This window comes from Globicephala melas, chromosome 17 (assembly GCF_963455315.2).
Source record: "Globicephala melas chromosome 17, mGloMel1.2, whole genome shotgun sequence".
Classification (NCBI taxonomy): Eukaryota; Metazoa; Chordata; class Mammalia; order Artiodactyla; family Delphinidae; genus Globicephala; species Globicephala melas.
In genome coordinates, this window is record NC_083330.1 from 3,120,300 (window position 1) to 3,137,814 (window position 17,515).

At 41.2% G+C, this 17,515-nt stretch overlaps 1 protein-coding gene across 5 annotated transcripts in view; it reads right to left on the minus strand.

Annotated features, from left to right (window-relative positions):
• Positions 1 to 1,899: 1,899 nt before the first annotated feature.
• The window catches only part of ATP6V1H (ATPase H+ transporting V1 subunit H), a 97,288-nt gene continuing 81,672 nt past the window's right edge, over positions 1,900 to 17,515 (minus strand). For all 5 annotated transcript variants that reach the window (XM_030859762.3, XM_060287369.1, XM_060287370.1 and 2 more), the window contains 3 exons: positions 16,976 to 17,077; positions 15,163 to 15,276; positions 1,900 to 2,375 (listed from right to left, as the gene is read on the minus strand). In XM_030859762.3, coding sequence (XP_030715622.1) covers positions 2,315 to 2,375; positions 15,163 to 15,276; positions 16,976 to 17,077 — 277 coding nt within the window. In that variant the 3' untranslated portion in view covers positions 1,900 to 2,314. The remainder of the gene's footprint in view (positions 2,376 to 15,162; positions 15,277 to 16,975; positions 17,078 to 17,515) is intronic.

A 17,515-nucleotide genomic window follows, 5' to 3' on the forward strand; every position in this document is an offset into this window, starting at 1 on the left:
AAACTAACACAGTGTCGCAGGTCAACTGTACCTCAAGACAAACAAGCTCATATAAAAAGAGATCAGACGTCTGGTCACCAGAGGTAGGGGGTGGTAGGAGAGGGGTTGGATGAAGGTGGTCAAAGGTACAAACTTCCAGTTATAAGATAAATAAGCACTAGGATATGATACACAATATGATAAATACAACTAACACCGCTGTATGTTATATATGAAAGTTGTTAAGAGGGTAAATCCTAAGGAGTTCTCATCATAGGGAAAAAATATTTTTTCTATTTCTTTAATCTTGTATCTATATGAGATGATAGATGTTCATTAAACCTGCTATGATCATTCCATGACACGTTAAGTCAGATCATTACACTGCACACCTGAAACTTACACAGTGCTACATGTCAATTATATCTCAATAAAACTGGAAGGAAAAGAAAAAAAGAGGTGATTCTCAGAACAGATTTGGAATTTGACACTTGGGTACCCAAATATGGCTTATAGCTTGTCAATGGATAGAATATTAGCTGGTCTTTTTTTAAAAAAAGGGTTACCTACTGAGATTTTGTTTGTCAGAGTTAGAACTCCACTCTGTTAGTGTCTGCGGTTTACTTGAAAGTGAAAGTGGCATTATATTTATAGGAGGATTTAATCACTGAATGTTAAAAACATTAAGCACAGAAAAAAATGAAAGTGATTGTTTTGTAATTGTTATAAATTCTATAAGCTGAGTGTGAAGACTTAAAAGGAAAAAAGTGCCTAGAGAGAGTTAATTTTAATATTTGGGATAATAATTAAAACATGGGCATGGGAGTATTGCTCCCCATGTACAAAAGCACTTCTCGGGGATTAGAGCACCAATGATTTCCACCAGGACGACTGTCTACTTTGTAACTACAGGGCTATGCAAAATGAAACTAAAATCAGAAAGTACGACATCAGAGAATCAACGTGTTCTTATGAAATTCAGAAGATTTCACTGTCTCTGGTTACCAGAACTTCTAGAAATTGAGTGTCTTAAGAAACTAATAACTTTGCAGACCATTAATACCTTAACATGAAAACTGATCCTTTGCTAATGCAGAATCTATAATTCCACTGGCTAGTATTCTTCCATGTTTAAGAAGTAAAAATGTCTGGGTCTAACCAGTTTTAAAAATTTAGAACTTTCAGTCAAGAAAAAAATTGGTTTGATCGGACTACCTATTTTCTTGGAAAATAGGAAATCAACTCTAAGAAAAATCATTGAGTCACGTGAACCCACCGACGACCATTATTTCAACTAACTCTTCCCACAAGATCTCTACGTTGAAAATGAGACACTCCTTCATCCTTAAACAGGAGATGGATCCTATGAGTGTCTCTCTGTAGAAGAAAAACTTACCAAATAAACTGTCTATTAGCCTTACAACCTTTACTCAACAACTCAACATTCAGAGAACTGCTAGGAATGAAAAGTGAAAATAAAATGAAAATGAATGAAAAATGAGACTCAGAGAGACCAGGCCATAAGGTTAGAAACAAGAGGCTCAGATCTGGGGGACGTGAACATACAGGCTATGGATGTCCCGCTGAAGGCCTGGCGTTCCAGAATAAGGGGCTGGGGCTGGGGGTGGGATAAAATATCTACTGGCAACATTTAAACCAAAGCGTATTAAAAGAAAATAGACTTGAGGTACCAAAATCCAAGAATAAAAGTACAGGAAATCAATGAAAATAATTTAAAGCTAAAATTCCTCACTGTGCTCCATAAGCAAATCTTCTAGACCACAGCATCACGTCGAGTTAATTTAACATTTTAAAGTTAAATTTTAAAGTCTCTGAGTATTAGCAGAGGATTGCCGCGGTGTGTATGTGTGGATGGACGGACGGATGGATGTGGATGGATGGACGGATGGAAGACAGAGATACATATAATTTCAAAACATTTATTTACCATTCACTATTTTGCAAATACAATTCTCCCAATTTGGCTGGGACAAGAGGTATTTGTGTTAAAGGCCAAGTCAGGAACAAGGAAAGACAAAAACATATTTGGAGTGAGAATCTTTAATAATTCTATATTCATTCCCAGAGAACAATAAATATAGAAATTACAAGCAGTATATGTAACAGTAATGTTTTCCTTTGATACAGAGAGGACCTACTTTAATACAAAGTAACGGGCAAACACTCGTGTTGAAATCAGCACTGGGGAAAGCTACACAACAGAAGAAAATGACACGTAAAATGAGAAATTATTTGTTCTAATCACTGAGACTCACACTCCAGGTCTTCTGCCCCAGGCGAAGGGGCGCTGGAGACCCCGCGGCTGAGCGCCCGTTCAGCTCCGGGCAGCTGCAGTCTGCGGTTGCTCAGACTGGAGCTGTTTACCAAGATATTCCCTGAAACACAGGAAGGAGATAGCAAGGGAGATTAGAACTGAGACAACAAAGAATCTCTTTCAAAACTGAAGGACAATATACACTGTCGTCTATGCTTACTTTAACATCTAAAAACTAGTAAAATAGCCCCAGAAAACTAATCTTGTCCAAATTTCAAAAGTACCTGTACTGTATGAATTTTAAACACTCCATGAACCACAGACAAACAAGGCATGACACACACAAACAAGTAATTCTGCATCCGATCAGCGGCAACGTCTGCTTTCCTGTTTAGAGAGTTGTGTCTGCTGCCACCGCTTCTGCAATCTAACAAGTTCAAAATCAACGTACGTATGATTCCAAGTAAGTGGCCTGATACATGAGAAACACATTTCCTGACGTTAGAAAGCACAAGTGTTTATCTCTAAGGATTTACACAAGAGCACATGAAAACAATCACTGAAAATAACATCCAGAATCACGACACTTAATCAGAGCTACTAGTTACCCAGCACTTACTCTGCACTGGCAGAGTCTGAAACCTTCACCAAGATGGTCCTACTGAATCCACAGAACCATCACCAGAGCCAAGAAGCAGTATTCTCATTTTACAGACGGGGCAACTGCGGCTTAGAGCAGTGGTTTCCAAACGTTTTAGGTGACGTTCTACTTCAGAAAATTATTTGAATGGTCTGTGTATACTTCACTCTAAATTGCATACAGATACCACTGTTGATTCCAGGACAGAAAACAATCTTTTCCCTATTTTCCTATGAAGGATTTGCCTAAACTTTCGTTTTTGAACTACCTAATAAGGACCAGAAAAAGAGATCTTTTAAGAATATTTAAAAGATCCCCTCCTATAAAAAGGGAAAAGCTTGAGTTTTGGAATAGGGACTGGGTTTACATTCCGGAGCCTGGCTAAGCTGCCCAGAGCTCACGCTGTGAACCACCAGGTGGATCAGTCCCTTAGGGCTGTGGTTCATCTCCCATGCCAGGACAAAACTAATACTCAGGGGACAACAGTGAATACCGGGACGTGGGGAAGATAACTGATTTCCTCACATAAGAGGCGTTGCTGAAGTAGGGTCACAGCAGGAGGATTAAAACAGAGGGAAGAAGAGTTTTTCCAGCAGAGAATTTAAAAACACACCCAGGGGGATTCTGTGGCGGTGCACTGGTTAAGACACCACCTTCCAATGCAGGGGACGCAGGTTTGATCCCTGGTCGGGGAGCTAAGATCCCACCTGCCTCTCGGCCAAAAAACCAAAACATAAAACAGAAGCAATATTGTAACAAATTCAATAAAGACTTTAAAAATGGTCCACATTAAAAAAAAATTTTTTTTAAACAAAAAATTTAAAAAAACATGCCCAGCCATAGCTTCCTCCCCAGTGTCTTCTGTTCTTGTTTTCCTGGTCAAAGGTCTTTATTACAGATAAATAATAATGCTCCATCCACTACACTCTCATTTTTTCCCTGCATACAAGGTGGCCACGGGGCATTCCCTTCCTCACAACCTTACTGTTCGGTGAGTACAAAAACCAGGGCCCCCTTTCCTTGTCTGCTAAGTAGGGTTTATGCAAGCTAGGATTTAAGCGAAGGACAAGAACACACACAGATGTAAAGGGTTCAACTAAAAACCCGCACATCAAGAATCCCAGATGGAACTCTGCGAGCCCTACTTGAGGTAGGTCACAGGATACCAAGTCTACTGGGAGAAGAGCCCAGATGGGACCCATGGACAGAAGAATCAAATTTCCTCCTCAGGCTTTCCTGAAATTGTCATTTGCTATGGCATGTGGGTTGTTAAATTCAGAGGGAGCCGAACCAAGGCGCAACTGAAAAAGATCCTGTCCTACAGAGAGAGGACCCAGCCTGCGCGAAGCTTCGGAGAAAATCTACTCCTGGGTTCGGCTCGTAAAGGGTTGTGGTCTGCTGTCCTGACATCAAATGTGGTCAATTAAAACATTCCCAAGATTCACCCAAGCTGCCTCTGAGTCCTGTGTGACCCCAGGCACAGGGCAGTCCGGACACCAGTAGCCTGGGGCTGGGAACACACAAAGGTGGCTACGTCTGCACTTTGTTACCGGCCACCGTGGAAACCTGAGTACAGGTGTGCCCACCCTTATCCTCTCACCTCTGCAGCATCCTGGGAGTGGGCATTCTCATCTCCATCGACAGGGGAGGGAAAGCTGCAATCACCTGCTCAGGAGCAAAGCAGGCAGGTGCACAGGCCAGGGCTCAGGTCCACTCCTCTCTCTACTGTGAGGCTGCGCGGCCTCCAAAAAGAGGCCAGAAAGGTGCAGAAAGCAGACACTGCGCCTATCTTTATAGTAGGAAATAATAACAGGTGTGAATAATTTCTTCAGGTTAAGGTTACGTCACTGTCAGGCAAGAGGAAAAGTGACTATGGACTTTTCTTCAGGGGGTGACAATGCATCTCTAATAGGACGCCAGAAGAGCTACTTAAGTGAGTTAATCTGAGTATTGAGTCAGTCTCGCCAAACACGAAGATCAATACAGTAAAAATTCAACGCATAATTCACCCAAAGGGTATCCGATTTGTACCAGCAATCTACAGGAGCTGGACATTAATTCTTTGCTTCTACTACCTAAGAAGCAAAATTTGAGAAGTGTAATATTCTCTTCTCTTTGAACTTCATCCGTGACTTTGTAGGGGAACAGAATTTGCTACCCAATATGTGTCTCTTCAACATGAGGATTATTTTAGGCTGATTATTTTTTAAAAAAACGAAAGCCTTGGCAAGTTCGCTTCTTACCTGCCCCTTAACTGCCTAAAGAACTCAGACAAAGGCCCTGGTCCAGGAAGGGCACTGTCACCGGAGATCTACAAAGCACACGGGTCGGCGCTGGGGGGAGCTGCACAGGGCCGGGAGACCAGAGTCCTCTGTGTGTCCCACTGTCCCTGGGGGCCCAGCAAGCATCTGTCACCAAACATCTGCTTTCCCGCCTCCGTGTAAACTGCCTTCTCCCCGCTGAAGTACCCCCACCGCACCTCCTTCTCCTCTCTCAGATGCCATATAGTTTAAAGCTGAGTTATTCCTCCAGCTTTTATCATGATTCTGAGTATTACACACAAAGCAAATTGTTTTTATGAACCTATTTTCCTATGTAAACCACGAACCACGTAAAAATCACAGTGCTCCAAGGTCATCTGGATTTTCTCCTATGTTTTCTTCTAGGAGTTCTGTGTTTTACATTTAGGTTCACGATCCATTTTGAGTAGCTTTTGTGGTTGTCCAGTTGTTCCAGCACCATTTGTTGAAGAGACTAACTTTGCTCCCCTGTATTGCCTTCACTCCGTTGGCAAAGATCAGCTGACTATACTTATGGGGCCCTATTTCTGGGCTCTCTGTCCTGTTCCATCGATCCATTTGTCTACTCTTTCACCCACACCCCCACTATCTTGACTACTTAGCTTTATAATAAGTCTTCAAGTCAGGTGGTGGCAGTTTTCCAACTTTGTTCTTCTCCTTCAATACTGTGTTGGCTATGCTGCGTCTTTCGCTTCTCCATACAAACTTTAGTATCAGATTGTCGAGGTCCAAAAAAAAAAATAACTTGCTGCGATTTTGATTGGGATTGCATTAAATTTATATCAATAGATCAAGTTGAGAACTAACATCTTGAAAATATTGAATCTTCCTATCCATGAACATGGAATCTCTCTCCATTTACTTAATTCTTCCATGATTTCATTCATAGAGTTTAAAAGTTTTCCTCATGTAGATCTTATACTACCTAAATATTTCATTTTGGGGAAGTGCTAATGTAAATGGTAATGTGTTTTTAATTTAAAATTCCACCTGTTCATTGCTGGTATATAGGAAAGTGACTGACTTTTCTGTATTAATCTCACATCCTACAACCTTGCTGTAATTGCTTATTAGTTCCAGGACATTTGTTTGTTTTTGTCAAATCTTTAGGATTTTCTATGTACATGATCATGTCATCTGAAAGCAAAGGCAGTTTTATGTCCTCCTTCCCAATCTGTATATCATTTATTTTCTTTTCTTGTCTTAATGCGTTAGCTAGAATTTCCAGTACAAAGGAGTTGTGAGAGGGGATCATAGTATCCCTTTATTGTCCTTTTACTTTCCATGGGATCTGTAGTGATGTTCCCTTTTTCATTTATGACACTAGTTAATTTGTGCCTTCTCCTTTTTCCTTAGTTAGTCTGGCTATAGGCTTATCAGTATCATTAATTTTTTCAAAAAAACAGCTTTTGGTTTCCTTGGTTTTCTCTACAGATGTCCTATCTTCAATTTCCTTGTTTTTTATTCTTACTTCTTGTCTTCTGCTTACTTTAATTTGCTCTTTTCTTCTCATTTCCTAAGCTGGAAACTTAGATTACCGACTCTTGAGCTTTCTTCTTTTCTAATATATGCATTCGGTGCTATAAATTTCCCTCTAAGCACTGCTTGCACTGCATCTCACAAATTTTGAAAAGCTGTATTTTCATTGTCACTTAGTTCAAAATATTTTTAAATTTCTCTTTTCTTCTTTGACCTCTGTGTTATTTAGAAGTGTTGTTTAATCCCCACATATTTGAGGATTTTCCAGTTATCTTCCTGTTATTGATTTCTACTTTAATTCCACTGTGGTCTGAGAGCTGACACTGCATGATTCCTATTTTTTTTAATGTGTTAAGGTGGGTTTTATGGCCCAGAATGTCTTGGTGAATGTTCCAGGTGAGCTTGAGAGAAATGTGTATTCTGCTGGTACTGGATGAGGTAGTCTATAGATGTCAATTCTATTCAGGTGATTGATGGTGTTGTTGACTTAACTGTGTCCTTATTGATTTTTTGCCTGCTGGATCTGTCCATTTCTGAAAGGGGGGGGCTGAAATCTTCAACTATGATAGAATTCATCTATTTCTCCTTACAGTTCTATCAGTTTCTGCCCCACATAGTTTGATGCGCTGTTGTTAGGCATATACATGTTAAGAATTATTATGTCCTTTTGGAGAACTAACCCCTTTATCTTTACAGAATGACCTTTCTTATCCCTGATAAACTTTCCTTACTTATAAGTCTGCTTTGTCTGAAAGCAATATAGCTACTTCTTCTTTCTTTTGATTAGTGTTAGCATGGTATATTTTTCTCCATTCATTTACTTCTAATCTATATGTGTCTTTATATTTAAAGTGGGTTTCTTATAGGCTACACATAGTTGGGTCATGCTTTTCGATCTGCTCTGATGATCTATCTTTTGCTTGGTGCAGTTAGACCACTGACATTCAGAGTGATTACTGATACAGCTGGATTAATATGTACCATATTCATTTCTGTTTCCTATTTGTTGCCCTTTTTTTTTTCGCTTTTTTTTTTTTTTTTGCGGTATGCGGGCCTCTCACTGTTGTGGCCTCTCCCGTTGCGGAGCACAGGCTCCGGACGCACAGGCTCAGCGGCCATGGCTCACAGGCCTAGCCGCTCTGCGGCATGTGGGATCTTCCCAGACCGGGGCACGAACCCGTGTCCCCTGCATCGGCAGGCGGACTCTCAACCACTGCGCCACCAGGGAAGCCCTATCGCTCCTATTTTTGTCTTCCACTCTTTTTCTGCCTTTTGTGGTTTTAATTCAGCATTTTATATGATTCTATTTTCTCTCCTTTCCTACTCAGCACGTCAGTTATACTTCTTTGTTTACTTTTTTTAGTGGCTGCCCTAGAGTTTGCCATATATTAATTTCCAATTAATCCATGTATACTTTCAAATAGCACTATACCACTTCACGGATAGTGTGAGTAGCTTGTAATAACCAAATCATCTTAATTCCTTCCTCCCGTCCCTTGAATCATTGCTGCCACTTATATATAAACATACATAAGCAACATGTATAAATACATAAAAGCGTACATACTCAAGGATATTGTTGCTATTAGTTTTTTGAACAAACTTCTATGTTACATCAGTTAAGAATAAGAAAAATAAAAGTTTTTATTTTACCTTCAGTTGTTCCTTCTTTGATGCTCTTCCTTTCTTTATGTAGATCTGAGTTTCTGACCTCTATTATTTTCCTTCTCTCTAAAGAACTTTTTTCATATTCCCTGTATGGCAGGTCTACTGGCAACAAACTCCCTCAATTTTTGTTTCTTTGAGGAAATCTTTATTCCTCCTTCACTTTTGAAGGATAACTTCACAGGGTACAGAATTTGGTGAGTTTTTTTCTCTCAACATGTTAAATATTTCACTGCACTCTCTTCTTGCTGACATGGTTTCTGAGAAGTCAGATGTAATTCTTACCTTTGTTCCTCTGTAAGTAAGGTGTTTTTTCCCCCTGGCTTCTTTCAGGATTCTTTTTTTTCACCTTTGATTTTCTGTAATTTGAAAATTCCATGTCCAGGTGTAGTTTTTTTGGTGTTTATCCTGCTTGGTGTTCTCTGAGCTTTCTGGATCTGTGGTTTGGTGTCTGACATTAACTTGGGAAATCCTCAGTCATTACTGTTTCAAGTATTTCTTCTGTTCCTTTCCCTCTTTCTTTTCCTGGTATTCCCACCACATGTATTTTACCTCTTTTGTAGTTGTCCCATAGTCCTTGGATATTTTGTTCCGTTTTTTTAGTCTTTGTTCTCTTTGCTTCTCAGTTTTGGAGGTTTCTACTGATATATCCTCAAGCTCAGAGAGTCTTTCCTCATCCGTGTCCAGTCTAACTTATAAGTCCATCAAAGGCATTCTTCATTTCTTTTACAGTGTTTTTGAGCTCTAACATTTCTTTTCAGTTCTTTCTTAGGATTTCTATCTCTCTGCTTAACTTGCCCATCTGTTCTTGCTTGCTGCCTACTTTATCCACTAGAGTCCTCAGCATATTAATCCTAGTTGTTTAAAGTTCCCAGTCTGATCTTCCAACATTACTGCCATGGCTGGTTCTGATGCTTCCTATGTCTCTCTTTTTTTTTGCTTTTTGGTATGCCTCGTAGTATTTTCTTGATAGCTAGACATGGTGTGCTAGGTAAAAGAAACTGCTATAAATGAACCTTATGTAACGTGGTGGTGAGGTGAGGGAGAGGAAGCTTTCTGGAGTCCTTTGATTGGGTCTCAGTCTTTCTTGAAACTGGGCCTCAGGATTGTGAACTTCATGAGTGCTCCTCAGGGATTTTTCTACCCCTTTGGGTGAGACAGCATGATTAGAGACTGCTAGAGTTGGTCATTTCCCTTCCCCAGGTCAGTCAGACTCTGATGACACCCCAGCAGGCTGGGCTCTGGTTAACTAGTTTCCCCTGCGTGCAGGCCTTGTTAGAACAGAACAATAGTTAGAACTATTTCAAAGTGGTTCCTTTCCCCTCCCCCTGCCAGAAGCCCAAGGGAATTTTTCTCAGATATTTACTGTGGGAACCTGGTCTGGCTTCTGGAGAGAAATCTCCCCATATGGTGGGGGCCCCCCATGACTGGATCCCCTGGAGTTTTTAATCCTCAGACTTGTGCACACGGAGCCTCCTGCAATTCACCAAGCACGGCCCAGCTCTCCTGCCAGGCACTGGTCCCCCGCTGGTCTCCACATGTGAGTCCTGCTCAGGTAAGCCACAACTCCCTGTATTCACCTGCCTCTCCAGTCTCGTCCTACCTTCTCCCCTATGGATCCAAGAAGGATTGTTGATTTTTTCAGTCTGTTCAGCTATTTGCCTGTTGTTGAGATGTAGTGGCAACTTCCAAACTCCTTACATGCATAACTGGAAACCAGAAGTCCCTCCGTTTCATTTTGAATGCTGGTTCCAGACCAGCAAGTAGTTACAACAAAAAGCGATCTGCACAATGCAGAGTATGCCCCTAAATGACCACAGTATGTGCAAATCTGGTTAATGTAATGTGCTGTGTGGGAGAAATGTCTGTGCTGCTAGAAGGACTCTTAAGAAGATAGTATGCAATAAGCAAAGTCCACGTTTAGCGCTTCTTATAGACTCCTTTTTCTTTAATTATATTTAGAATGTAAGATTCTTACACGAGAATTCCTCCACTAAAAATATCATAAGAATAATGTGGAAAACTCCAGGTACCCAAAGAGAGACCACAATTTTCTAAATTAGTTTTGGAAAATGTTAAACCCAGAAATGTCATATGTTTATTTAAAATCACATGGAATGTTTTTTAACATGATTATTAATGCTAAAAAGTTAAAACTTACATAAGGGTTTTTTCCCTTCAATTCTGTTCATAAGTAACTGTTTTAATCACTGCATTTATGGCTACGTACTATTTACAGAACAACTAAAATGTACTAAGCAGAGGTAAAGGTCCGAGAATAAAGCAGTATCACCCACACCCTCGGCTTGCTGCGTTCCTCTCTATTTACGCACACATGAAAGACCGAGCGAGGGTGACACTCTTATAACTTATTATTCTGTTTGAAAATAGGTTGAAAAAGAAGCCAGAAACAAGGAGAAAATTCCACAGGAAACCCTCTACCTACAAAATTCAGTGTTTCTTTCCTGAGGTCCTGAGCTGTCCACATGCACATACTGCTGCTTCTGAATTAGAGGCTGATGACATTAAAAATCATTCGGTAGGAGAAAAACGATGACATTTTTATGATGTTAAATTATAAAGTATAAACTGAGGGTCTATATAAAAGTTCTCTAAAGTAAGCTGTCACTGTTTACATATTTTGCCAAATTTAAGATTATAAAAATCCAGCCCTGCTCAAAAGAACGAGGGACATACCAGGAACTGCACATGGGGATGGGAAGATCAGAGCCTGCACGTGCCACTTACAGAGCTGTGGATAGGACTGACCCGCTCGAGGCCCCCTGGACTGAGGAGACCCTGGTGTGTGCCCAACGCACACCCCAGCAACACCATTCGGCCCCCCATGCCACCCACAGCAGTCAGGGTTACACGTAACCCACCTGTCATTCCACGTAAACACAGGTGTTAAGTGGAAGGGAGAAACAGTTCACGGAAATAATTCTGCAATCAGTCATAAAATCGTGAAGAAGAATTAAGTAACATTTTCACATGATATACAACTCTATGCTCCATGTTCTATAATCAGGGATAAGTCCTTCTCTACATTATCAAGAAAAGTAATATTTAACTCCCTAGAGCAGAGTCTAAATCAAGACCCAGAGACAATGCAGTTCCATGATGTTGTGAGTATCCAATATCCAATTTATACTTAAAATGTAATTTTTAACTTAAAACCAAAAAAAAATTCCCCTCAGTAAAAAAGAAATGTTAACTTTACTATATCCAAAATTACGATTTCGTCTAATCAACAGAAACTGGTAAAAATGCAATGCCAAAAAATCTCAAAATCATTTATGGTAGAAAAAGGTAAAAAAATCAAGAGTGCGCTGGAAATCTGGAAACAGCCAGGGAGGGCCTCGGAGAAAAACAACAACAGAGAGAACGTGCAAAACTGTCAGGAAAAGCTGCTGCTGCCATTCAGACAGACTTTCATTCTACTTTTACCCATGGGTGTATTTTCATTATCTTCAACCAATTCATTTCACTGTATTGTACTAAAATATACCCTTTCTAAAATTTTATTTTAATTAAAACAAACAAAATGTTGAGAGGAAACCAAGTCAACTGTGCTTTCAGGTTTTATTTGGTGTGAAACATCTTTCGGACACCAGTCCCATGGTTCAGGTTAAAAAGCCTCTATTTTAGGAAAGTAGAAAGGCAGACTTTACCAGCATGATTTACTAAAGGCAACTTGGTTACGTGCATAAAGATACTGATTCAAAATCCTTTTACATTTGGGGAAAACTCTGCTGAAGATTTACTTCCCAATGGCATTCTATTTGGTCTCACACTAATCTGATGTTGAAATGAACTGCTATGACTTGAGCAATTTTCACTCTCTGGCACAAAGTGCCAGAGAAATGCGTATGTCACAACGAAAGACACAGGTCACGTGTGAGTTCTAATCTGCATATGAAAATGCCTTTCTCAAAGAAAGCATAGGAAAATGCTGACACTAAGCTTCTCCATTCAAGGGGACTTATCATAACTAAAACATTAAAGCTAAAATAGCTTGGTACATAACTAGAGAGGAGGGGGGAAAAGGATATTCTCTCATCAGCTAGTCAATGACAAAGAGCAAATAAACCAGTGTTTGGCTATAGAGACAATTTACCTTTCCTTTTGTAATCGTACATCAAAAAATTTACTGAGGCCAAATCAGATTCCTAAATTCAAGAAAAAGTTTTCAAATTTTAAATGTTTCATCTTTAATTCATGATCATTTGCACAATAAAAATTCTTAACCAAAAAATTTTCTCCACTGGCAAAGGGAAAACTCCCAGTCAACATCCTATTCCATACCCAGCTTTTTTTCCACATTGGAAATATACATTAAAAAAAAGGGGGGGGGGCTTCCCTGATGGCGCAGTGGTTAAGAATCCGCCTGCCAATGCAGGGGACGTGGGTTCAAGCCCTGGTCCAGGAAGATCCCACATGCCACGGAGCAACTAAGCCCGTGCGCCACGACTACTGAGCCTGAGCTCTAGAGCCTGCGAGCCACAACTACTGAGCCTGCGAGCCACAGCTACTGAGCCTGCAAGCCACAACTACTGAGCCCACGTGCCACAACTACTGAAGCCCACATGCCTAAAGCCCGTGCTCTGCAACAAGAGAAGCCACTGCAATGAGAAGCCCGCGCATGGCAACAAAGAGTAGCCCCCACTCGCCGCAACAAGAGAAAGCCCACGCGCAGCAACTAAGACACAAGGCAGCCAAAAATTAATTAATTAAAAAAAAAACTAACAATAAATTCTTCAAGAGAAAGAACTATTAAAATGAAGTTGTTTTTTATTAACAAAAGAAGAATTATGCTTCAACAGCCCTACTTTCAGCAAAAGGGGAAAATAAAACTGTATTTAATGGAAACTTCAGGAAAATATCTGTCAATAAAAGTTCACTGATTGCAACAGCCTCCAACTCTATTAAATGCCAACATTCTGTAAACGAACTTCATGAAAGAAACAGAAACAAACCAAGAGAGAGAAAATTACTAATAATTAATTTACGTTGAAAAATGTGGCTCAGGGTAAAGTAAAAGAAGGAGGGAATCCAGTGGAGTATTCTCTAGTTTCCTGACAGACTTGAAAGATTTTTCTCTGCTAAATAGTAGATAAAAAACCATTTTTGAGTGCCCTCTGCCTTGAATCCCATTCTTGCACAGACGATATGAAAAGAGTAAAAACATTTTCAGTCCCTCAAGCACCACGCGCACCAGCTCTGAAATCTATCCCTAGTCCATCTACTGCTTGGTACCAACTGTTACCATTCTAGTCCATGGCACGAGCCATCCCTACCCACGGCCACAATGAGAATCTATGAAACGGTCTTCCTGCTGCCACACTCACCCCCAACCATCCACTCTCCACAGAGGAGCCTGTGAGACCTTTCAAAGTACAAATCAAATCCTGTCACTCCCCTGTTAAAACCTTTAACCATGACTTTCAACTCATCCAACAGAAGGACCCACCAGACCCTCCGTGATCAGACCCCGGCCACCTTGCCTCGCCCATCTCCTTTCCTTCTGCCCTCACCCACTCCTTCAACTTGCCCTTGAAGCCCAGCACTGCTCACAGTTCCCTGTGGTGGCGACTGGCGCAATGCAGGATGCTGAACAGCATCCCTGGCCTCGACCCACCAGCTGCCATTAGCACCACCTCCCAGACCCCAGCTGTCACATCCAAACATGTCTCCAGGCGTTGCTCTTAAAGAAGCCAAGCTCCCTCCTGCTTCCTGGTCCTTTCCCCTCCCGTTCCCTCCACCTGAAATCCAACCCCCAACACTGGAGGTGGGTGACTGGTTCCTTTCCATCACTGTCTCAACCTGGCTGCTGGGACCACTCAGAAAGGCCATCTCTCATCACCCACTTCCATCACATCTGTCACCAGGAGCCTAGCGTAACAGGGTACAAATTAAGTGCTCAAAGAGCACCTGCTGGAAGAATGCATAAATGTCAGTATTCATGAGAAAAGTACTTAAGTGGCAGGATCCTAATATTTAATACATGATGTCACGGTGGCAATCCTGGATCCTCTGCTATCCTGTATCTGCCTGCATCTTTCACACGTGAGCATTTGCATGTGCCATTAATCTGTCCTTTGGAACTATCAGTAGCATTACCATCAGTTAGCGCATCTGTCCCAAGGATGGGGAATAGAGAGGCATCTGAGCTCAGAAGAGCGCGGAACAGCCAACCTACTGCTAAAACAGCCATGGCCAAGAGAGTCCAGGGGTGTCCGCTCACGGACACAGATGGTTCACCATTGTATCTAAGTAGTTACTCTAATTTATCTTGTTTTGAGTACAAAAAGGTCAATAATTTTGACTTAAAAAATAAAAGCAAGAGGAAAAACATGACTCTGGCTACTATTTCAAAGGCAAAAGGCTATAACGGACAAAATGTGAGAGCTAAATCTTAACTGATCAATCAGCTTTTACTGTTTTCATGTGAACTGGTAAAAATCCATTCAGGTTAACCGTACACCGAACAGTTAAACCCTGCAAAATTGTAGCGTCTCTAATCAGTAGTCGAGATGAATTCCATTCAACTCTCAAAAAACTTATTCACCTATGTCGTAATGGTCCTTTTAGTTACTTCTGGAGTTGTTTCTGATACTAGTACTTTGAATATACATTTCTTCAGAACACTAATGCAGCTGTTTTTTCTAAATTATCACATCACTGCTCTGAACGGCTAAAATGTAATTCTAGGTATTAATCAAAATCACTGCTTTAAAAGCCACCACTCATCGGAGCCTTTCCACAAGAACTTCTGGACAGGAACGTGAGGCCCAACAGAGCAGCAGGGGGTGGGCGGCACCTACCAGTTGTGCACCATGAGCTTCTGCACGGCCAGGAGGGCGTTGTAGCGCACCTGCTGGTCCTCGTGGTGCATGTGGTTCATCACCAGCTGCTTCCCGCCGAGCTGCTCGATGACCCTGGGGGCCAGAAGCCACGTGGTGAAGACGCTGCAGTTACTTTCAAATGCAAGCTGTTAGCAGAAAGGCCCAACTCCGAACTGCCCAATGGTTTTACAAAGAAAAGTTACCATACAGGTAAGTAAACCAACACACGTGTCTTTTTTAAAATATCATTTTCTCCAAATCACAGACTTAAAGTTTTTATATATTTTCTCTTGAATCCCTAGTGATAAATCCAACTGTTATTCTCATTTCCTAGTCTGGGCAAATGTCATCAACCTGGACTGCTGCAGTAATCTAGATTACAGTGTTCTATAGGCAGTTGAGTAGTAACTTCTTTATCACCAGGATTTGTGGCTTGCTTAAAAACCAGTATACTGAATACCACCGTATGTCTGAAGTAACATCAAATCAATACTAAGCCCAGCAGTTGCCATGCTGTGAACCAGATACGGGCTCAGATGCAGACAGCAGAGAACACGAGGTTAAAAAGCACCCCGTAGGAGCCATGTTAATTTCCTGAAAAAACTTGATTTGTTAAGATATCTGCCCTTTCCTGTAATGATGGAACATGAACATGCCACATGACCTGCTGGGCAGTGAAACAAATGAGAAAATTCCTGTTTTCTCATTTGTTATTAGAGGAAGACTGACAACCAGCACTGCTTTCTGTCACTGTCCCCTCAACCCCCTGAAAAATCCAGTTACTACAGACACAAAAGCAAAGTGAAAATGGTTATTTGCCTCACGAATGGAAGGAGGTTCTCTGCTGCTCCTGGCGGGGAGCGGGGGCGTGCAAAGAGCCGGCGAGTGTCTTTAACCCCAGCCTGGGAGTGTGGGAGCTGCGGTCGCTGCTGCCTGGTGAGTGACATCGCCACCACACAGTCCGTGACAAGCGGCACCTTAGTGCAGTAGGGCTTCTGGTGGTTTAGGACAACTTCGCAGATGAGCACGTGGGGTCAGGGGTGAGGGAGACGCTTTTTCTGTACGCCTTTTTATGTTTTATTTTTTAAAGCATCTTTTTTAAAAAAATGTACTGAATTGAGAAAAATAATGCAGTATAATTATACCCAAACTTTATGAGTGCTTGATACGTGCCAGGAATGTAACAAGCTTCTCCAAACAGCATACAACAGCCTCAGTCTCATTTAATGCTTTCTCCCTCAACTCCTATCCTTTCACTGTTAGCGTACCTAAGTGATTTCACATTACCAACCCAGCCTCACCTCCTCTGCAAAGCCTTACCTGTCTCCTCCCAGAGGGAATTCCTCACTCTTCAGTACTTGGAAACACATCCTTCCATTACTATATATCTACTGTGACTTTTCTTACACGTGTTATATTTCCTTTTATATCTGGAACCTACTCAGGTCAGTAACAATATAACCACAAATAATAATTTAAAAATCACCAGTGCTAACAAAATGGCTTTTGAATTAAATCATACAAACCAAAGAAAACCCTGAACGTGAAATTTCTGGTGTGATCTCTGCTGGCTACTGCACAACAGTACTGTACACGTGTGCTTATGTTTTCATACTTCCCATCTTTAATTAGGTTCATCATTTATCACGATTCCCGGTACTGTGGTCATCTTGGTTCTGCTCACTCCGTCAGCTCCTCGGCTGAACGAGTCTACTTTACAGGAGTACATGAACTAGGACCTCTATGCGGAATGTCTCGGGACACCCCGAGGAAACCAAGGCTCCTCACTTACCGCTTGCCTCGCGGGTAATGCCGAACGTACTCGCCGACGTCATGGGCAGCAACAGCTAAGACTTGTGGGTCATCGGACACCTCCAGAAGTTTGGTCAAAATCCTGAAATAAATTTAATACAAAGAGAGATTGATCTCGAATTCTTTTCTAGAGCACAACAGAGCAAAGGTATAATGCCGATACTTTCCTGAAAATAAACATTTACAAATATAACTATTTTCTACAAGTTTCACTGCTACACACGATACACTACACATGATTTACTGCAGGTAAGTTAGCAGCTTTCAAACCTTTATACACACATTAACAGGTCACTTTCAGATTCACAACGTCCACCACCCACAATTCCCACAATACCCGGGAAAGGGAAGAAGGGAAAACACAGGGAGTTTTTAGGGCAGTGAAACTATTCTGTGTGATACTGTGACACAGCAGGAACTGTACAACAGAAAGGCATGAACCTGAACATAAACTATGGACTTCAGTTAAAATAATGTATAAATACTGGTTCATCAACTAACAAACGTGCCACACTTAGGC